Consider the following 23,379-nt stretch of genomic DNA (forward strand, 5'->3'; position numbering starts at 1 on the left):
TTCAGTAATTCTTGATTTTCAGTTACACTGAATCTTTTAATAGTACCGTCACATTTTTTAAAAAAGTATTATAATACCCTGCTGTTGAAATTTCAAGTCATGGTATCTTTTACAATTTTATTTATTTGACAGAGAGAGCACAAGCAGGGGAGCAGCAGAGGGAGAGGGAGAAGCAGGCTCCCCACTGAGCAGGGAGCCCGATGCAGGGCTCGATCCCAGGACCCTGAGATCATGACCTGAGCCGAAGGCAGACGCTTAACCGACTGAGCCATTCAGGTGCCCAAGTCATGGTGTCTTAAATTGTTATTTATTCCTATCTTTCAATGTAGTGACATTAGAGTATCTAGAAGTTCCCATTATTACAAGAACCATCATCCTGAATCATCACATGAAACCATCTGAAGCATGCATAGTGAGTATGTATCAAAGGTGGAAATGTACTGCAGTGTCAGGCAAACTGAAAGAAGCACACACAGACTTTTAATTAAACGGACAACTGACTGCCACAGCCGTTCCAGTAGTCTAGTATCTCCCTCGGGTCTTCAGTACTACACTTACACAAAATGAAAACTTTAAAAGATAAACGGTGAAAACAATGCACTCTGGGGAGAACTTCACAGAAGATAAAGAAAGATCTAGAGATTTATGTTTTGGGTGACCCAGTTAATAATCCTTACCTCTTGAATTTGTCCGAGGTCCACCAGATGTCCCTCCTCGCTTGTAACACTGCTGGAAATTATCCTGAAACGAACAAGTAGTATTTAACCTTGGCACCAAAACTGCAAGATTGATAACTAGTTATTTCCCAGTGTTACTGGCTGGTAAAACTGTAAGATTCAAGTCCTCATAGCCTTTTATCTGGCCTTCCCCAGCAACCACAGAGGCTCATATGTTTCCAAACACCAAGAAAAACAAAAGCAAGGGCCACAATAGCAATACTTGTTTCATCTATTAATTAACCTGACCATCTAGGTATGCTAATATTTGCAAAAATGATAAGGCGTCTAGGAAACACTATGTAAAAGATACAATACAATGCTAAGTAATAAGGGAAATTCAGAAATATGGCATGGTCTTCTACCCCTTAGATCAAGATAAAAGGAAGTAAGGCAAGAACACAGACTATTTCAATCTTGCCCTATTTATAAATCAAACTGTGAAGACAATTATGAACTACATTAGGGTTTTCTTCTGTTTTGACACAGGAGTCGATAAGAATTATATTGCATGAATGTACTATTGCCTGAAAACATAACTTAGTATCTTCAAGAAAAAATGTTCAGGAGGCAACATTTCAAACAGACTCCTGAATATGGTGAAAGTCTGCTCCAAACAATTCATGAAAAGAATATTTAATGGTGTGATTAGATTAATATATGCAATAAAAAAATTTTAAACAGGACAAGGTACACAACAATTAACTCTCCAACCCCAAACTCCTAATATTCTTCCCAGTAGCAACCACTATTTCTATCTTATGTTTCTTCAGGAAGAAATTTATGTATTTATTTTTAATGTAAAGCTCTACACCTAACATGGGCCTTGAACTCACGACTCTGAGATCAAAAGTCATGCATGCTCTACTGACTGAGCCAGCCAGGTGCCCCAGGAAGAAATTCTTTAACACTGGTGTTAAGAACAGCTCCAGTGGACGCCTGAACGGCTCAGTCGGTTAAGCGTCTGCCTTTAGCTCAGGTCATGATCCCAGGGTCCTGGGATCGAGTCCCTCATCGGGCTCCTTGCTCAGCGGGGAGCCTGCTTCTCCCTCTGCCTGCCGCTCTCCCTGCTTGTGTGCATGCGTGCTCTCTCTCTAAAAATAAATAAAATCTTTAAATAAAGAACCAATCCTTTAGTCTCATTTGAAATTTAAAAAAAAACAACAGCTCCATTACTGATGTCTGTGTTAATCAACTCATTCCCTTCACATACATGTTATTAAGAGCTAATATTTGCATGCTTGATATACATCTGGCATTGTGGTGCTAAGCATTTATATGTATTAATTCACTTAATCCTCAGGATAGCTCATAGAATAATCCTCACAACACTTCAGAGTGAGATGAGTAACTCGCAGATGAGTCATCACCTAACAGATAAGGAACCAGAGTTCAGAAAGTTTATGCAACATACCCAAGGTCACACAACAAAGGAAGTAATGAAATCAGGGATCGAACCCAAGTCATTTAGGTGATTTGCTGTGTTCTCTGAAGTGTGTTCTAAACCCCTTTTCAATACTGCCTCTGTATAGACATCTACCTGACTTCATGTAACTGTAAGCTCTTCAAATACAGGAACTTTATATATTACAAGAGGACTCAGTTTGGTACCAAATACATACTTAAAAGGCTTGTAAAACTTCAAAACTGAAAATTCTGATGTACACAGTCATGGCTACATACGACCCATGACAAGGAGATCCCAAGATCTCCCTTTGTTATCAGTCTTTTATCACAGTTGTAAAGAAAATCTGCCGAGTTATTCAAATAAAAAAAATTTAAACTTCCAAAAAAGGCCTTTCCTACACCTGATACCTAGAAAAGTTAAATTGAAAGCAACACAATAAAGTGAAGCTCACAGGGTCTGGAGTTAGGAACGTGCACGCTCATCTGCGTTCTACCACCTGCTTGCTGAGTGACCTTAGACACGTTACTTAACTGGTTTCTGAACCCCAGTCTTTCTTATAAGGTGGAGGAGTAAATGAGTTAATACAAACAACATGATAAAGTCCTTAAGACCTTCCAAGTTCTGTGTCACAGGCAACCCCTCTATGGGTTACTGAAAAGGCTTCCAACTCAACTCCTCCCCACAGTCCTGACAAGTAGTTCTCAGACAAAGAGCGCCTTATATGAAATCAACTGTGACTCTGCTGTAGTTTAATCACCGGCTTAACATCAACAACTGTACTACTATGCAACTACGACAACTATTCTTACCCTTTGGGAATAAGGTGTTCCAGGATATTCTCTAGCTTGGAACTGTAGCTGGCTATAATTTCCATTGGTAATTGAAGGTGGTCCTCTATAAGTATCAAAACCTAATAAATAAACAACTTAAATAAAATTATGGGCAAAATTATACTAAACTTTAAAATAGTCTAATTCTGTACCACTTTAAAAGTTAAACTGATCCTATAATACCATCATTAGATTTATTTCTTCTTTAAGCAAACTACTGACATTGCTTCCACAATACACCACATATTTATCAAATATCACTGACTTCAAATAAGCCAACTGTAGAAATTTACTATTGCTGGAATGCAGGTGGGGTTCAGAAAGTGGAGTAGCTAAGGCCTGTCTAGAGCACTTCTGCTAATACCAAGCAGTGACAGAACACTTGGAACCACCTCTTAAGACTTAAGAGAATATCACTATCAATAGTCTCAAAGTTTATGTTTTTATCTACGGTATCCTCTGTTAGACAACTAGAAAGTGGGCATTGCCTAATTATGACATTTTGAACAGTCAAGTCAATTAACAAAGGAAAGTAAGTACTTAAATATGAAAACCAAAATTCATCCCTGGAAAAACAAGATGCTCAATATTTCCCTTCAGCAAGTCACAGGATCAATTTGCTTTTCATACAAAAAGTTCCTCTGTTATATAGACAACAGGTATATTACAAATACTGCATTTTGCAGAAATAGGGAATTCTCTACCACAATATGGAGGGCAACTAAAAAAGGAACAAGGTAAAGTAAAAATAGTTTGAGTTAAGTAAATATAAACAAAATAATTCAGTATAATTGAATTTTGTTCAGAGCATACCTTTATAACCACCAGGGGACCGATACGAATTGGTTAGTAATCTCCCACCACGAGTACATCCTCTAACAGATCCCCGGGTATTGACAAATGGTTGAGAGGGTCTGGGAAATACATTCGTCTGTGCTGGGTAAAAGGCAAGGCTACCATTGCTTACTTGAATAGTTCCATCAGGATAACTTGCTGCTTAAGGAAACAGTTTTAGAGTCCAAGAGTTAAATGGTAACAAAGATTTAATATGCTTTATACTTAAAAGTAATTGTATATCAAAACCTTTAATACAATTTCCTCCTTTAAAAAAAAAAACAGGTACTATATATGTATGTTTATAGAGATCCTGGTATCTATACATATATATATTTAGGTAACAGAGTATTATTCTGCCTTAAAAAGGAAGGAAATTCTGACACATGCTACATGGATGAACCTGAAGACACTATGATGAATGAAGCAGGCCAGTCACAAAAGGAAAAATACTGAATGACTGCACTTACTCTAGGTTAAGTACCTACAGAGGTCAAATTCATAGACTATAATGGAGGTGCCGGTCGCTGTCGGGAGAGGGAATGGAGAGTTCGTGTTAAGTGGGTAGAGCTTCAGTTGGGGAAGATGAGAAAGTCCTGGAGATGAATGCTGGTGACAGCTGCACAACAATCTGGCTGTACACTTAAAAATGGTTAAAATGGTAAAATTTATTTTATGTGTATTCTACCACAATTAAAGGGAAAAAAAGCTAAATATTCCAGACCAAGGAGTAAAAGACAATGAATTTTAGTTAATACTGTACTTGAGAAAGCATGTGACAAATATCCCCTATGTAAATCATCTGCCCTATGTTTTCACGTAGTACAGATGAGAACAGAATAGGGGCATGGGTGACAGGTCCAAGGATTTACTTTTAGTACCTCTTGTGATTAACCAAGTACCGAGAATGCCCGAATTCATTTGCTCAGGCTTAAGTTTTAGAAAACTCAAAAGGGGTCTGAAATACCAACACTAAAAATCTACAGGTGTTTATTAAATTAGGAAAGAATTACAAAGTTGCCTATTCTTTCATGTATTAGAATAGCATGAAAGAGCACAACAGTTCATCTCCAAGCAAACAGTGGAATAAGCACACTAAGTTATATCTTCACCTTATCAATGCTTTAAGAGGGAAGAAGAGAGAAAAGACCAAATAGCTGTCTGTCTGTGCTAGAAGATTTTAAAAGCAGCTCTACAGTGCCCTATCTACCTCCCTATTACTGTCCATGGTAATCAAAGCAATCAGGTTTAAAAATATGCGACTACTTCTAGGTTAAATCAACCACCTAAGTGCTACCTCTACAAAAGTTAAGAAGAAAAGGCACATAAGTGCTTCTCGACACTTGAACATGTGGAGAAATAATGCTTGACTAGTCAAGAAAGAACCCCTCAACTATCACGACTGAGCTGCTTTCCATTCAATTAGCTGTCATCTAAGTGTTCCAAGTGTCACATGCAGAGACCTTACCCGCCTCTTGAGAAAGGACAGCCTGCTCCACATGGACAGCCGGCGGTTGGCACTGGGGTGGTGTTTGTGTACTTGCCGTAGTAAAACTCTGATTGTAGCTAGATGAGTAAGGGGATTCTTTTATTTCTTGTTCTTTCCGCGGAGGCAGAGGGGCATTAACATTGAATACCTTAAAAGACAAGGGTACACCTAGTCATTTGTGAAGTTTCATAGAAAATTATTAAGGGTGACATCTAACAAAACTCTGCAACTTTCAAAAACTTCTATTTGATGGGCAAAGGACTTGAACAGACATTTCTCCAAAGAAGAGAAATGGTCAATAAGTACATGAAAAGATGCTTATCATTAGGGAAATACAAGTCAAAACCACAATGATACCACGTCATACCCATTAGAATGGCTGCTACCAAAAAAAAAAACAAAAAACAAAAAACAACCCCACAAAATCTAAGCAGTGGTGTAAATGGAACCTTGTGCATTGCTGGTGGAAATGTAAAATGGTGCAACCCACTGTGATCCAGCAATTCCACTTCTAACATATATGCAAAAGGAATGAAAGCAGAGACTCCAGTTTTGTACACTAAGATTAAAACATCTGTAGCTTGGTTCTAATCTATATAGCTTAGATACTTATTACACATAAGCACAAAATATTATTCATAATAGGCAAAAGGTGGAAACAACCCAAGTGTCCATCAATAGCTGAATGGATAAAATACAGTACGGGGTGTCTGGGTGGCTCAGTCGGTGATCTCAGCTCAGGTCTTGATCTCAGGGTTTGAGTTCAAGCCTCACACTGGGCTCCACGCACAGCATGGAGCCTACTTAAAAAAAGCAGTATATCCATACAATGGAATATTACTTAGCCATGAAAAAAAGGATGAAATTCTGATCGATGGTACAAACACGGACAACCTTGAGAACATTATGCTAAGTGAAACAAGTCAGACACAAAAAGACAAATATTGTGATTCCATTTATATGAGTACATAGAATAGGTGAAAGTCGTAAGAGGCAAAAAGGTCACCAGGAGCTGGAGAGAGGGAGGAATAAAGAGTTACTGCTTAATGAGTAGTTTCTGTTTTGGATGATGAAATACGTTTTGGAAATAGTGGAAGTGGCTGTATAACCCTGTGTATGTACTGAATGCCACTGTATTATACACTTAAAAATGGCTAAAACGGTGAATTTTATGTTATGAATATTTACCATGGCAAAGAAAACACTATTTGGTTTCTAACAGACATAAACTCAAGTACAAAAATTAATCTTCCTGCTACTATGATATCCTATAATGCACACTGAGAAAGAAAGCTACATAGGGCAAGAGGGTACTTTTTCAAAAATTAAAGATGAATGAAAAAATCTGCTACCTACTAAATTTCTACCATATGGCAGGCAATGACCTGTCCAGACTCTGGCCATTGTCTATAAAATAGCACTTCCATTACTCTCTAGTCCCCTTACCCTGCTCCATTTTTTCCCTTAACACATAGCACTTGATAGTATTATATATAGAAATATTTTTCTCTCTAGCCCTCTATTTTGAAATTTAAGCTTCTTGAGCACAAAGACTTGTCTCTTTTTCATTGCTAAAACCCAACCCAAGTGATTAAGAACCGTGTCTGATTTCATCACTACCTGTTTGTTGAATGAACAAATAAAGGAACAAATGAGAACCAATTCATACTGGATAGGATTCAAACAGGTAGAGAAGATAGACTGGCATGAGCAAAAAAGATACTGTGACAAGAACATACAAGGCAAGTATGTGAGACTTGCCTGGAAAGTTACTGCAGACTACAAAAGTTATTAGGTGTCAAGCAAAGGACTTTCAATTTCATTCTGTAATGAATCACTGTTTGCTTTTAATTAGGAATGAGAAAAAGTCAGTTAAAACCAATGTGGCAATACTGTGCAGGGTGGACTGACAGGGTTAAGAGGGAAAACAAAAACGAAGCAGTTCCAAGTGGCCAAGCAGGAAGTGATAAGATTAGTGAATTCAGGTGTCTGAATTTACCAACCTATCTCTCTGCATTGTACCTGCTTTCCATGGCCACTCCACTGGCCCCACCTCTCCATCACTCAAAAGTACCTAGAGTGGGGCATTAAAGCATCATCAGATACCTATTCACTAAGATTTGGTTTTTTTCCTAAAGAGTTGTTTTATAGTATCCTGTTTTACAGAATAAACATATAAACCTAGTTGTAGTATTACCTTAAAAGAAGTTTTAAACTTAAACATTTGTAGAGGAATTTGTTAATTCAGAATACCAAATTGCAACAATTCTCCAAAAACCAGCAGAAGATCAAGATGAAATCAAAGGTAAGTTTCAGGAATGACAGAACACCCAAGTATGTGTCCTATATTTCAAGTTTGATGCTATGGAACATCACTAGTGTGGTATTAGTAATGGTTAGTATTATTAAGCTGTTCATAGAAAATTATGTTTCTCAGGGTGCCTGGGTGGTGCAGTCAGTTAAAGTGTCCCAACTCTTGGTTTCCACTCAGGTCTGATCTCAGGGTCATAAGATCAAGCCCTGGGTCAGACTCCGTGCTCAGTCAGCTTGGGTCCCTCTCTCCCTCTCCCCTCCACTCGCTTCTCCCTCTCCCCTCCACTTGCTCTCTCTCTCAAACAAATCTTAAAAAAAAAAGGAAAGAAAGAAAATTATGTTTCTCAGCCACACATTTCATTTAATTAATATGGATCCTCTGCTTTGCCTGCTACTAATTTTCTGAGAGGGGAAAATGTTCTGATAAAATACCCATTCAAAATTCGCAAGGCTTTGGATTTAATAGTCTTCGACTACAAATAATATTTGCATTGGACAAAAGTAAATTATCAACCCAAATAAGAGTAATACAAAGGCAAAGTTCTTCACATACTAAGTACCCAATAATGGATGTAAGAGAAACAATGGTTTTTTTTAACAGGAATAATGAACTGCAATCATTCATGTTTCATACTCACTGTCTGCATGGCTTGAAAGGGCGCTGTGTTAATGGTTACTGAACTACTACTTGCTGGAGGTGACTGGAAGCCCTGTTCAGAGCCCTTTGACATGGGAGGATTTGGAGAAGCTAGTGAAGACGGTTGCTTGCTTGGGGGCACTGCTGCCTGGGGAGGAGAAATGCAGCATCAGCCAATCACCTGCCACATAACAAGCAGTTAACTTACACTAAACCCCAGACTGGCATAAGTCAGCAAGTTCTATAGGATGACATTTGGACACAGGAATGCAAAAGAATAGCTTTTGCTTACAATTTCAAATCACAACTGCTGAGGATGCACACTAGCATTTGCTTTGCACAGCTTGCTGACTAGGTGAAAGAGTCTTACTATTAATCAGTCTAACAAATGAGGTGCTCAACTTTTTATGAGTACCTAGTTCTTTTCAAACCATGAAATGGTATTTTCCAGCTAAGAATCTAATATTTCAAATCTATACAGAAGAATTAAGAAAAATCTTAGGTTAGTTGCTTAGTCAGTGTTAATTTTTATTGATTTTAAAGTCTTATTCCTGGATCTCTACGTCAGCTGCCTAAAAAAGAAAACCAAACCTGATCTAATTTAAATAATCCTTACCTACGGTTATAAGCGAGACCTTGATATAACAGATTACAAATCCAAAGGCTTAAAAATACCAAAAAACCAATCCCAATCAGATTATGAAGCAGAGCTATGACTCACTTGGTCACACTTTCCTCTTCTTAAAATGAGGAACCAAGTAATTTTAATTCAGACGAAGTCTGCACCATAAAACTTAATGTGCATCTATATTTTCTTATATCCTATAATGAATACATTCTCTTGTATAATACTTAACCAAAAATAATAAAACATAAGAGTTGTTAAATTAATCCAAAAAAAATCCTGGTATTTTGCTGTATCTACTTCAAGGATTTGCTCAAACTTAGCAAAACCTATCACTTTGGAATTGAAAGCACAAACTTAATATAGTTGACCCTTGAAAAACACAGGGGTTAGGAGTGCTGACCGCCCCAACAGTCAAAAATCTGCATATAACTTTTTGACTCCCCCAAAACTTAACTATTAATAGCCTATAGTGACAGAAAGGAAGCTTTACCAATAACAAATAGTCTATTAATACATATTTTGTAGGTATATGTATTATATACTGTGTTCTTACAATAAGGTAACCTAGAGAAAAATGTTAAGAAATCCCAAGGCCCGGGGCGCCTGGGTGGCTCAGTCGGTTAAGCAACTGCCTTCGGCTCAGGTCATGATCTCAGGGTCCTGGGATCGAGCCCCGCATTGGGCTCCCTGCTTGGAGGGAAGCCTGCTTCTCCCTTTCCCACTCCCCCTGCTTGTGTTCCCTCTCTCGCTTTCTGTCAAATAAATAAATAAAATCTTAAAAAAAAAAAAAAAAGAAAAAAAAAGAAATCCTAAGGCCCAAGTGTCCATCAATTGATGAATCGGTAAAGAAAATGTGGTATGTAGGTATGTGCGCACACACACACAATGAAACGTTATTCAGCCATAAAAAAAAGAATGAAATCTAACAACATGGATATAGCTAGAGAGTACAATGCTAAGCGAAATAAGTCAGTCAGAGAAAGACAAATACCATGTGATTTCATTCATATGAGGAATTTAAGAAACAAAAGAAACGAGCAAGAGGGCAAAAAAAGACCAAGAAACAAACCAAGAAACAGACTCTTAAGCATAGAGAACAAACTGATGGTTACCAGAAGGGAGGTGAGTGGAGAGATGGGTTAAGTGGGTGATGGGTATTAAGCAGGGCACTTATTGTGATGAGTACCGGGTGATTTATGGAAGTGTTGAATCACTAAATTATATACCTAAAACTAATATAATATTCCAGTTAGTATGTTAACTGGAATTAAAATAAAAACTTAATTAAAAAAAATAAGGAATACATTTACAGTACTATACTGTATTAATTAAAAAAAAAAAAAAATCCATGTATAAGTGGACCTGCAGTTCAAAACCCATGTTGTTCAAGGGTCAACGGTACTGTCAAAATGCTCTCACAAAGAGAATGTAACTCTTTCCAACCAAGGCAGTGCTAACACTAACACTAACACTATAAACTTACTGAGTCTGCAGTTACAGAAGTAGATTTTTCCACTAAGGATTCCTTCAATATAAACATAATGAGAAACTTGAACTAATCCTACCTAGAACTTTTCACCTTTTTTGACATCAGCAATTCACACATTTATTGTAGCTGATAAGGCAATACACTATTAAGTCTATTTATATGGCAAAGTCACAGCAAAGTTACCTGTGTAAGCTCCAGGACCACAACATCTACAGAAAGCAATACATGAGTAAAGTATAAATGTTAAAAATCATTCAACTGATTGTGGTTGCAATGCATAAATGCATAAGATAAACTGGTTCCGCTATTTAAGACAGAAAAGAAATTAATTGGTCTCTTATTACCTCAGGAGTCTCTGAGGTCATAAACTCTGTTTCAGATCCCGAAGAAGCCTGATCGGTAGTAACCAAGCAAGCATTTGAGCTACAAGTAACTGAAGAAGCAGCAGCCTAGACACAGGAAAATATAAAACATTGTAAAAGACGTATTTTCTTCACTTTTTATTTCTTGGGCCCTGGGCTTCCTAACATGCTACTCTTACCACGCACTCACTAGTGCCAAATAACTATGCCAACCACTTTATACACATTAATCCTAACAATAACCCTGTGAGGCAGATACAACTATCCCCATTTTATTGACAAAAAGGCAGAGGCAAAGAAAGGTTAGGTAATTTACCCAAGATCACATGAAAATCAAGTTTTAGAGCTGAGAGTCAAACCCAAGCAGTCAGCTAAATTGCCTTTCCAGGGCTGGTCACCAAAGCTACATATCTAATCCCGTCCTCACTTGTCAAGATTCTTGGCCCTGGAAAACTGGGGCCAAGATTTTGCATCTGGCACTCAATAGCAGTTCACCAGAAGCAGCTCAGGGTACATTTAACACTCCAGGCACACTTCTGCCAGGGATCCTAATAACTATGCTTTGACTCAATGCTCCTAATGTCTTCAAGAGGTAGGTAGAAATACAAATAGAAAGGATACACAAATCACAGTAGCATCAAAATTCTAAAAAATTAAAGCTAGTAATATTTATAAAACAAAAATTGGGAACACAGCAGGAACTAAGGTTGTGACAACTGTCGCCAATAAAAAACTAAAGTGGCCAGAGAAGAATTTTATGGCACAATATTAGAACATAAAGAGATCTGTAAAAATCTAGCAATTGCATGTGTCAGTGAATCTACTCCTTTTATCTAAATGCTTTTATGTGGGGCGCCTGGGTGGCTCAGTCATTAAGCATCTGCCTTTGGCTCAGGTCATGATCCCAGGGTCCTGGGATGGAGCCCGGTGTCATGCCCCCTGCTCAGCGGGGCGGGAAGCCTGCTTCTCCCTCTGCCTGCCGCTCCCCCTGCTTGTGCTTGCTCTCTCTCTCTCTGACAAATAAATAAATAAAATCTTTTAAAATAAATAAATAAATGCTTTGATGTGATTCTCAGAAGCCCAAGTAACATAATGGGTAAACTGGAAACTAATGAATGGCAACCAAATATCCAGAGCAGTTATGTTTCAGTGACCTTCTAGGTGGTCATCAGAATAGGCCACTTCCTGGGAAGGAAAACGGAGACCAAGTTTTAAAAAGGTCTTAAAAATTTTTTTGAGGGCGCCTGGGTGGCTCAGTTGGTTAAGCAACTGCCTTCGGCTCAGGTCATGATTCTGGAGTCCCGGGATCGAGTCCCACATCGGGCTCCCTGCTCAGCAGGGGGTCTGCTTCTCCCTCTGACCCTTCCCCTCTCATGCTCTCTGTCTCCCATTCTCTCTCTCAGATAAATAAATAAAATCTTTAAAAAAAAAAAAAAATTTTTTTGAAATCCTTTGGAACATTTTATATATACCTAAATAAATAGGTATAATTTAGATCTGACCAAAATATTAGAACTATTACGACGATGTAGCGTTTCTAAAACATCTTTCTTCTGGCCCTCTCATTAAAGTACGAGACAACTGCCCAAAACAATTGAGACTGGCTGTTGTGGGGACGTAATCCTCTCTTGCCAGAAAGACTTACACAAGCTATGTTAAGGCAACTCAGGGCACTTGATACTTAAGCTTTTGAATTTTAGTTAGAAGATTCACTGAACGACTTGAGACACATTCTTCACATCAGTATTATTCAGAAGTTATGGCAGTTCTTGCTTCCAAATTATTGTTAGGCAGACCAGCTGAAAGTAGTTTTAAGTTTTAGTGAGTAAACATGATGTTGGAGACCAGTGGTTCCCAAAAAATGGATGTGCAGATTCATCCAGGAAGCTTATGACTAATACAGATGACTAGATAACACCCCTAGAAATTCTGATCCGGTCGGTTTTAGGTGATATCTAGGAAGATATATCTTTATTAAAGTGATCAAGTGCTTCTGATGCAGCCATCCACAGACCTGTCCCTGAGAACTAAACTAGACCAGTGGCTTTTCAAAAAAATTTAACTTGTCAAATGCAAGCCTCATTTAGAACCTAACAGCTAAAACAGATAAAATGGAGCCCTTAAAGCAGTGAGTGCAGTGAGGAACTCAGCTCAACAAATACATTTTGAAAACTGAGCCACACCTTATCAAACTAAATATAAACCACTGTAAACAAATGGTATTTACTCAAGTTTTTGGACAGGAAGACAACAACTGTTGAGCCATCTGGTCAAAATATTTAACCTGTCAGAGCTGTGACTGTAAAGAAAATTGACATAAGGTTTTCAGACGGATCATGACAGGTTTGTTTTTGTTTTTTGCTTTTTTAAGGTAATGAGCAGAAAACGAGCAAACCTCGAACTTACTAGTGAAGGAAATGCAATGTGGCATCAGGCATCTCAATGATCTGGTCCCTTTATACCTCTACATGTGTTCTGTGAAAATCCGTTCCTCAGGTTAACTCTTTATGTGTGGAGGGACGTGGGAGATTAGCTAACCATGGGTTAAGCAAAATTAGTATCTTTCTTTAGACTCTTTACGACGCTGCTACACCAAGTGATTCAGGGAGCTCAGTGGCAAAGTAAGATTCCCAGACAAGGTACCTCTGAATTCTTCAGACTTGCTTTTTCCTTGCTAGCGTGAGCTAGCCTTCTCTTTTCTAACAGATGTCTTCCCCATGGTCGTTAGATAACCTTTTGAGGACTAGTTATAGTTTATCTAAAAAACTAGATACCCCTAGAACATTTTCAGTAATTTAGTTAGGTATATTAGAAATCAGCAAGTCTGATCATTCTTACCAAAGCAAGAGTTTCTTCCTGAATAGCCAAGAAAGATTACTTTAGAGAAGTTACCTGTAATGGCTCTTGAAGAAAATCACTTTGATTGGATAGATTTTGTTCTGTAGATGCTGCAGAGAGTGAAATCAACAGTAAACTACTGAGGGGAGAGAAAAGTTTATGCATATCAACGGAGTGGAAACTAAAGTTATTACTTTACCAAAAAAGCAGTAGCTGGAAGAACCAGATCTGAAGTTCATCACGAATTTTCTATTAGAGCTTTAAAAAGTCAGAGAGGATCAGAGAAGAACAGAATACTAGTCCCTTCTATAAAATACATAATGATGTTTTTAAGGTTAAAGGGGCAAAAGCAGCATTGCAAGGCTCCCAAAAGCACTATTACTTTAAAAAATAACTAGTAATAGTAATCTGGAAGATAAAATCTGAGCTATCATGAATACTAATCAACTGCTTACGCTCAAGTTCCAAGTTTCAAACTAAGTCTTAGCTGGGTCATAGGTCTTTTCAGGTTTTTTCTCTTTGATCATGTATATTAATATACTTTTCAATTATACAGTTTTGGTTTAGTTTCTTCTTGTTAATGTCCATCACTTTTGTGACTCTCTGTTCTCCTTACTTCACCCAGGAATTACTACACCAATCCTCTAGTTGGTGTCTGCTACTCACTACAAACTGGACTAGGGCTTTAATTACTTCATTCCTCCCCTGAGATAAATGAGTGTAGGAAAGTTTGAACGTCAGATCAGATTCAATTCTAAGTTCCATCATTACTTACTGTGTTAAGTAATCAGTGTACCAAATTTGACTGAGGTAACTTCACTCATAATTAGGATTGAAAAGTTTCAACACTAGATTTATAGAGTCGAAAGGACTCCAGTCACTTCAAAAAGAACATAAATTGCAAAAACAGCCATTGCACATCTCCGTTCAAACATGTGGAGACTTTCTCTAAAATGCAAACAGAGAGACGCCTGGGTGGCTCAGTCAGTTAAGCCTCTGCCTTCAGCTCACGTCATGATCCCGCATCGGGCTCCTTGCTCAGTGGGGAGCCTGCTTCTCCCTCTGTTCATGCTCTCTCTCTGACAAACAAATCTTTAAAACAAAACGTCTTCTAAAAAAATAATAAATAAAATAAAATGAATGCAAAAAGATGAGTATACTAATGTCTTAATGGTAATTTACCCTTACATAACTGATGACATATAGATACATTTAGAATAAATTAGCATATAGACATAGTCTAACCCTTAAGATATCCAGGAAAAAATTATCTGTAAAAGGAAACAACTATTAAACCTATGCATATTTATTCTGAGTATTAAGGATGAGTACATACCTACTGGGCTACCTGGAGTAGTTGAAGGCGGTTGTGACGATGGAATTGCACTTGAAGGTTTGTCAAAATCCAGAATAGATTCCTAAAGACAAGATTTTAAATCATGACTAGAAACAATTATTCATTTAAAAGCTATTGCCATTAAATTATTCATGATGCCATCCATAGCTATTAAAGAATCTAGCTAGTAACTATCACAAAATGTCAATAACTTAGTCTTTATTAAGAGAAAAAATAGAGTTAAAAATAAAATCTAAACTGTAAACCTTAAAATTATGTCAAATAATTCCAAGGCTTACCTTGGCGGTGGGGAAACCCGCTTGACTTGAGGTCTTAAACATTAGCATTAATCCTATAACCTCACTTTTATTATGTCCAACCAATGAGGGTTTAATTATCTCAACCACTAAACTAGCTCATGCTATTATTAAACCTTTCATAATGAGAAACCATTCTGTATCTTGGTTCTCCCAGGAATGTTTCCAACATTTTGAATACTTAAGCTACACTTGTAGTAACCACTTTAGTTCTTTCATTTATCTTCACATAACCTAAATGGGTAAGGAATTCCCTCATTTTACAAGTAGAGGGTTCACAGGCTAAATACCTTGCCACAGATTTCACAGCTAGTAAATAGCAGAAATGGGATTTAAACACAGGTCTACTTCCAAAGTTCAGGATCTTTTTAGTACACTAAAATATCTTATTTGTCTACTTCTTCCCTCAGTAATTATCATACTATTCTGAAATTCTTTAAGACTCAGTTTGACACAATTTAGCACATTAACTATTGCCGTAACACTACAATCTTCTACAACTGGAGTATCAACTCCTTGAAGGCGATAAATGTCTTAAAATTTTCTACGCACAACAGCACCTACCAGATACCAGGCACAGAGCAGGTCCTCACAGTCTGAGTGGAAACTACCAAAGATCTACAGCAGAAATTATATTTGAGCACTTATACTTTTTACATGTTTAATTCATTTTATTACAACAAACAAGAAACTATTGTCCTCATTTTTCAAAAAAGACACAGAGACAGTGAAGTAACCTGCCTGAACTGTGAGAGCTAGGAAGTGGCAGGGCCAGGATTTGCCCGCATTCTGAACACCAGAATTTATGCTCCTAACAATTTCATTAAAATGCTTCGGATCAGAAGCTAGTAGCCCCAGGAATTTCATTCAAGATTCATTTAAGAATGACTCATACTTGCATAAAGTTACAAGTTCCTTGAATCTGGGTCATCAGATCCTGCAGTTTTTCTTTCCTCAATACTGGATCCTTTGGAAGGGTCGAGGAAGAACCTACAGGCTGATGCATAGGCTTAGGCACCTACAAAATAAACCCACAATGTGTAAGAGTGAAATTCACATTCAACAGCCTAATTCAGGAAATTCAGCTTATCGCTACATCTTAATGAAATCAAAACACATAGCAAAGTCCATTTATCAGATTTATCTCAGATGAAAAACTTCCACATAAATGCATTCTCTAAATAATTTAAGCAAACTTTAAGCACTTTTTTCCCCTTCAGATCCCCTTTAATGGGAGTATTTCTAAAACACCCTCTTTTTAAAGGGAAGACCCAAAGTAACAGAACTTCCTTGATAAAAAATTTTTCATTGTTCACAATCAGCTTGTCCTTTATTAGATGCCACTAACTCTAAGACACATAAAAGATTTTTCCCAGAGAAAAAATGATTATACCAAATTAAATATACATCCCATTTTTAAATGTCTGATTTCAGAAACATTAAGATGTAAAAATATATGCATATACACCTTAAAATTGAGGAAATACGCTATTACATTTTGTTACTGAGCAAGTATACTTTGGGGGCTATTAAGAGGTTAGCCCTTACAGCTGCCAGTGTGCCTCCCCTACCAGCTCTTCTCTCCCTTCTAATTCACTGGGAAGTCACTCAGCTCAGCCTGTCAGAAGTGTCAGAAAATAAGAGTTAATAGACCCTAGGTGAATATATGAAAGACTGTTAAAAGAAAAGTACGGGCTTTAGTGATTAATTTCATGTTATCTAGATAGTCTTTTAGCTTTGAACTCTATTTTGGCCTTGACTGTACTAAGTCATGTTCTATATGGCTGAGATTGCAAGACAGAAAGTGTATTGTAGAGAAATGTCCTCTCAGTCACTGAAAGGCCCTGCAACTTCAATATAATGCTGTCTGTACCATAAAAGCAAATTAAATGAGTTTCAGCCTTTCCAACTAAGCACTCCTGATTTTAAATATTATTCAACAAAGAGCATAATATTCTGGTATGGTAAAGGCTCAGCACTACAATACCTAATGGAATTTTAAATTAGGTTTTTTAAAACAGCTTTACTAAAATATTGGGTTTCTAAAATAAGTTTCTCAAAATAGTTTTCATTACAATTACTGTTGTGTGTATCTGGTTAATGAAATAAGACTATCAATCTTCTACAGGGTCAGAAGTTAAAATTGGTATTAACACTTGAAGAAGAGGAAGAAAGGCAAGCAAAAGGAGACAACACTAAAATTCTCTTCCCTTAAGGTAGGACTGAGGTAGGGGCAATTTATTTATAAAATGCAATGCTTTGATTTCTCCAAGCAAAGGTTTTTCATCCTGTTAGAGGGCCAAAGATTTATCAGAAAGCCTCTGGCTGGGGTGCCCGGGTGGCTCAGTCATTTAAGCGTCTGCCTTCGGCTGAGGTCATGATACCGGGGTCCTGGGATCCAGCCCAATATCGGGCTCCCTGCTCAGCAGGAAGCCTGCTTCTCCCTCTTCCACCCCGCCCCCCCCCCCCCCCGCTTGTGCTCCCTCTCTCACTATGTCTCTGTCAAATAAAATCTTTAAAAAAAAAAAAAGAAAGCCTCTGGCTAAAACGACATGGAAGTGCAGGGAACATTACTAGACAGAGACAGAAAACACTGGGAAGATGAGAAGTTCACATTTCTTAGCAAACAAGCTTTTAACAAGTTTGCATTTAAATAGGGGTAAATAACTTGTAATTTAATAAATAGCACATCCAAGTATTATTATAAGCCTTCTTATCTTCCTGAAACAGGTTATTTACCATTAACAGAATTAGGTCTCATATTTGAAGCAAATCTCATACTCCAAAACCTAGTTACAGAATATTTAAAGTCTATAGTTTCCATCTCCAGAAATTTCTCATTTTGAAACAGAAATAGAGAACTAATTCAGATCCTACCCCACCTTCTGGAATATCTGCAACCACCAAACCACCAAAGAGTACAGGCTAATCTGAGCAATTACAAATGAGTGAAAGAAAAGCAAGAAAATACAGAAAATTCTAACTTCTGTCAGAAAAAGTCATCTGTGTGCCAGCTGGAAGAAAATGAGTGAAATATAGTAAAACAAGCCTCTCATCCTGTGACATGCATTTACTTTTCTCACTTGTTCACATTATGATCTTGTCTAAACCATCCACTATTTTTATGTCATACCATGTCATTAAAATTGTAGCATTCAAACAGTATGTTCTAACTGTGGAAATTTCATCTCAGGTTAGGCTCGAAACACAGAATAGGTCTACTTCCAATTATCTAGGGAAAACGATAAATTATGCAATGAAAAGTTAAATGAAATGCTATATACATTAATTTAACATGGGTTTCATAAATTTTTTTTAAGAGGACTAAAAAATTATTACAAGTTCTTATTTATGCCTACATTGACCAAAGCAGACTGATACAAACAAACTCACATCTTTGGGTTCTGTATTAAACTTCCTGGGCAAGAGCTGGTCATTTGGTATGAGGCTTGCTGGAGCTACCCCCCAGGACTTTGGAGAAATCTGTGATTGTGGTGTTAAAGGGTGTTTTTGACTCTCAACATTGTTTTCCCAGGATTTTGGAGTCTCTGGCTGTCTTGAATCCTGGTCTTCACACATGTTAGTGGTCCATGATTTGGTGATGTCCTGTTCATTCTGCACAGGTGTCCAAGACTTTGGAGATTGCTTCTTTGGATCCTGTTCTTTCTGCAGCTGAACTGGCCAAGGCTTTGGTGTCTCCTCCTTCTTCTGTTCTTCTTGAATATATCCTGTTTTGGATTTAGGAGCTTCTTGCTTCCAATGGCTAGGAGCTGGCTTGGGTTTGGAGACGTCCTGCTTCTTCTGCTCTTCCTGCAGAGTGGACCTGAGTTTTGGATCTTGTTTCCTCTGTTCTAAGGAAACTGCAGGCTTTGATACCTCCTGGTGCTTAACAGAAGGCTCCCAGGATTTGAAGGATTCCTGTTTCTTTTCCTGACCATCTGGTTCAGTAAGCATATCCCAACATTTGGGGAGATTTGGTTTTCTAGCATAATCTGCTTCCCAAGATTGCTCGTCATCTTGTTTGCTTGAATAATCTACTTCTGTTATGTAGCGTCTGTTAAGAAACTAGACCAGAGAAAAAAATGTGCTTGAGACACAAAATCTGTAAAAGACCTTGAGGGGAACACTGAATTATTTTAGTATTCCTATGTCCATTGGTCTGAGTCACTATGCTAACAGGAAATTTCTGTCCTCATCCTACTTGAGAAGACCATCCTACTTTTTTGTCCAATACCACCTTCGACACTTCAAACGTAGCAATCTATACTTGACTCACCTCAAACTAGTAAGAACTGCACATCACAGTGCCAAGTTTGCTTGATTCAGGCTCTTTTACCAAGGTTATTCTGCCTCTGCCAACCTTAGACCACTCCACCCACCTGACTCCCTAACATGTTAAGGCAGGAGACAGTTCAATTACACACATTCACATTATTCGGCCGTAGGTTTCCAGAATTACCAGCCCTTTCTTTATTTCTATTACGCATCAATCATACTGTGACTCTGACTCTTCCTTCTTTTCAGCTTCCAAGAATTTTAATGTCACTTCAGAAAGCGAATGAATTACCAATGTGAATAAATTCTGACAAAAGCAAAATCCTACCCATCTTTAAATTCTAACAGGAGGGCCAAGAACAGCAGCTAACACTTGAGCAGTTATTGTGCACCAGGCCAAATTCTAAGCAATTTAGAATTGAACTCCTTTAATCCTCACACTAACACGAGGCAGGCATTACTATTATCCCCATTTTACATATGAGGGTAACAGACACAGCTGGGCTAAACATCTTACCCAAGTCACTAAGCTAAGTAAGCTGCAAAGCTGGGATTCAAGCTGAAATCTAGTTCCAGAGCCTCAGCTCCTAAACTCACTGTACCAAAGTCTCAAAAACCAAAATCAGCAAATTACCTTTCAGAAACTTACCTCTTGGGGTTGTATCTCTGGCTGTGCAAGTTCCATAAGAGACTCTGGAAAGATAATACTCCCTTGAGTATTAAATAAATACTAAATAAACCACATGTTTTTAGGCTGATTACAACTGTAGTTAATTGTAGTGACATATTTCAGAAGAAAGGATAGTACAGTGAAATATATTCATGGCAAAAGTAATCCCCACTATAAAGCATGTGGTCTGAAGCTAGCTGAAGCTAGCAGCTCTCCTCAAATGCCACTTTTCTAAAGTCACGTTCCACCTATAAACTGATTTTTGGTTGAAAATAAAGACTATCTCCTCTTATGCACAAATACAGTTCCATTCAAGTTGAAACTATGTAACTCCAAGCCATGGGGTAAAAATTAGTCATCTCAGCTTGAAACAAAGGCCTTAAAGGCCTTTCACGGGCCCCTAAAGGCCTCCTAAAAGCCAGCTTAAGGATGGAAGTTGGTAAGGGAATGGAGACACTAAAGCATTAGACTAATAGAAAGTAAACCTAAGAAATAACTTGAATCATGCTAGTGAGAGGCTACTGGAACCCTGCCCTGGGCTACCTACATAGAAGTGATATTTTTTAAATGAATTGAGTCCCAACAAACCAGAACAAAAGTGCCACTGACTCAAAGTATCTCTTCCCCCCCCCCCCCAGAAAAGTACGATTTTGCAAAGTTTATTTCCTTTATTGACTTTGGCACATTTTTTCCAAATATGTTAACCTTAGATTATTTATAATCTCATTCTACTACCATTTTGAATTCTACTATGAGGATTTTAATCAACAATTTTAAATTGAATTATCTTACTAACAATTTAACAAAGAAATCCATTCAAATTCCATAAAGGCCTCATTTGAACAGCGTATTCTCTTGTAACAAAGAATAACCTTATGTTTCTGCTAAGATTCACTCTGTAAATATGGTAATAAAGCCTACAGACATATTCTAAGCCTAAGCTTATCCTGCTGCAAGTAGATTTCCATGCATGTAGAAATTAACAAATCAAAATAAGGCAATCCTTTTACAATGACGACTCATTTTGTGTTATTAAAAACGCAACCACTATAAAGAATTTCTGAGATCATAACAAACCTGACTCTTTGACAGATTCAGTTTTCAGTAATTGTTTTTTCTTCTCTGATTTTATTAGCATTTCTTCTTCCAATGACACTTCTTTTTCCTTAGCATTTTTTGGGACTGGGATACTCTCAAAATAGCCTGAGTTCAGCAATTTAGACAGCAGATCTTTCATGTGTTTGTCTAAGAAAGAGTGATTAAGACTTAGTTATCACATAACCTATTAGTTCATGGCAATTATTTGGAACAGAAATCCTAATATAATTTTATCCTAGTTACAGTCTGTCATAATATCCTACACTGGGGGAATTCAAAGAACTGGTCAGTACCAGAGTAAATATGCAGTCCATCCTTTTGTCATGCTGAATCAAAATTAGGATCAGAATCCCAAAGTTTAGCAAGTCACTTAAGTTTCTCTTGGCCTCCATTTCCACCATTTGAAAAATGACTAAAATCAGAGACCCTAATCAAAGACTAATATGGTACAAAAGCACACATCTATTCCCTGAGCTGAGAGAGAAGCCATTTCTCCTATCTGTCCCCAAGATCTCACAACTAGCATTATTCTACCTTCCAAGTAATTAAGGTCTTAGAGAAGTAAAAGCTCCTCAAACATAACCATTAGAAAACCCTATCTTGGACAATCTAAAGGATTTTTAAATTACAAAATCCCATGATAAAAATTTTACTCTTGAATTACGGTCTCTGTGACTCCTAGAATATCACCATTTGATTAGTAAGAAAAATCTTATTAAAATGATGTTAAAGTCGCTGCACCATAAACAGATCTAAAGTCTTTCATTTTTAATACCCACTAAAAATATAATTCCAAAGTTAAACAGTGTCCATACTTGATTTGGGTCTATTATTCCTTTCATAGGAGTACTATGACATAGCTTTTTTAAAAATCAATTTTGAGGTATAATTTACAAACAACAAAGTTCAGTCATTTAGGTGTACAGTTTTAACAGATACATAGCCACGTTACTCCCACCAGAACGAGGATATAAAACATTCTCATCAACTCAGAAGTTCCCTCATGCCACTTTTATAACAATCTCCTCCACCCACACTCTTTTTTTTTTTTTTTTTTTTTTTTAAAGATTTTATTTATTTATTTATTTAAGACAGAGAGAATGAGAGAGAGAGAGAGAGCACATGAGAGGGGGGAGGGTCAGAGGGTGAAGCAGGCTCCCTGCCGAGCAGGGAGCCCAATGCGGGACTCGATCCAGGGACTCCAGGATCATGACCCGAGCCGAAGGCAGTCGCTCAACCAACTGAGCCACCCAGGCGCCCTCCACCCACACTCTTGAGAGCCACTGACCTGCTATCATTCTAGTTATGTCTTTTCTAGAATTCCATATAAATGGAATCATACAGTATGTACTCATTTTTTGGTTTGGCTTCTTTCACTCAGCATAATTGAGATTTACATCCATGTTGTTGCACGTATCAATAGTTCATTCCTTTTTCATTATTGAGTAGATTCTACTATATGGATATACCATATTTTGTTTATCAATTATCAGTTGCTGTACATCTAGGCTGTGTTCAGTCTGGGGCTATCATTAATAAAGCTGATACGAACATTCATGTACAAGTACTTATGTGAATATACATTTACAATTCTCTTGGGTACTGTAAGTGTAATTGCTTGGTCACATAGTAAGCATACCCTTAACTTTATGAACTGCCAAACAATGTCCCCCCGAAGTTAGTTGTATCATTTTGCATTCTAACCAAGCAAAAAATTTCTATGATTTAAACTTGAAAGGACTTAGAAATTTTGAGATAGTTATACTGCATCCTTAGAATCTTTTTTAAAAGGAAGCAATCACTAGTAACAAAAATGTTTACTAGGGGTGCCTGGGTGGCTCAGTCAATTAAGCGGCTGCCTTCGGCTCAGGTCATGATCCCAGGATCCTGGGATCGAGCCCCGCATCAGATTCCCTGCTCAGCAAGAGCCTGCCTCTCCCTCTCCCTCTGCCTGCTGCTCTGCCTACTCGTACTCTGTCAAATAAATAAAATCTTTTAAAAATAAAATTAAAAGAAAAAAAAAAACAGTTTACTAGCCTCTAGCGTTTTCATTATCCTACACTAATACACAAAACTATGTACTTATGACCGTTTTTACTTGGTCATTTGGCCAAGTCTATTTAGGAAGCCAAAAGGACT

At 37.6% G+C, this 23,379-nt stretch overlaps 1 protein-coding gene across 12 annotated transcripts in view; it reads right to left on the bottom strand.

The window, feature by feature from the left end:
- The window catches only part of CAPRIN2 (caprin family member 2), a 47,624-nt gene that overhangs the window by 1,584 nt on the left and 22,661 nt on the right, over positions 1-23,379 (bottom strand). For 4 of the 12 annotated variants that reach the window (XM_036115197.2, XM_036115198.2, XM_036115199.2 and 1 more), the window contains exons 7-18: positions 21,220-21,387; positions 20,122-20,165; positions 18,591-19,262; positions 16,093-16,215; positions 14,881-14,962; positions 13,599-13,654; positions 10,689-10,793; positions 8,229-8,375; positions 5,257-5,425; positions 3,768-3,950; positions 2,934-3,034; positions 678-741 (exon numbers count right to left, since the gene is read on the bottom strand). In XM_036115197.2, coding sequence (XP_035971090.2) covers positions 678-741; positions 2,934-3,034; positions 3,768-3,950; positions 5,257-5,425; positions 8,229-8,375; positions 10,689-10,793; positions 13,599-13,654; positions 14,881-14,962; positions 16,093-16,215; positions 18,591-19,262; positions 20,122-20,165; positions 21,220-21,387 — 1,914 coding nt within the window. The remainder of the gene's footprint in view (positions 1-677; positions 742-2,933; positions 3,035-3,767; positions 3,951-5,256; positions 5,426-8,228; positions 8,376-10,688; positions 10,794-13,598; positions 13,655-14,880; positions 14,963-16,092; positions 16,216-18,590; positions 19,263-20,121; positions 20,166-21,219; positions 21,388-23,379) is intronic. The other 8 variants (XM_036115201.2, XM_036115212.2, XM_036115207.2 and 5 more) reach the window with 6 other exon arrangements.

This window comes from Halichoerus grypus, chromosome 6, assembly GCF_964656455.1.
Source record: "Halichoerus grypus chromosome 6, mHalGry1.hap1.1, whole genome shotgun sequence".
Taxonomy (NCBI): Eukaryota; Metazoa; Chordata; class Mammalia; order Carnivora; family Phocidae; genus Halichoerus; species Halichoerus grypus.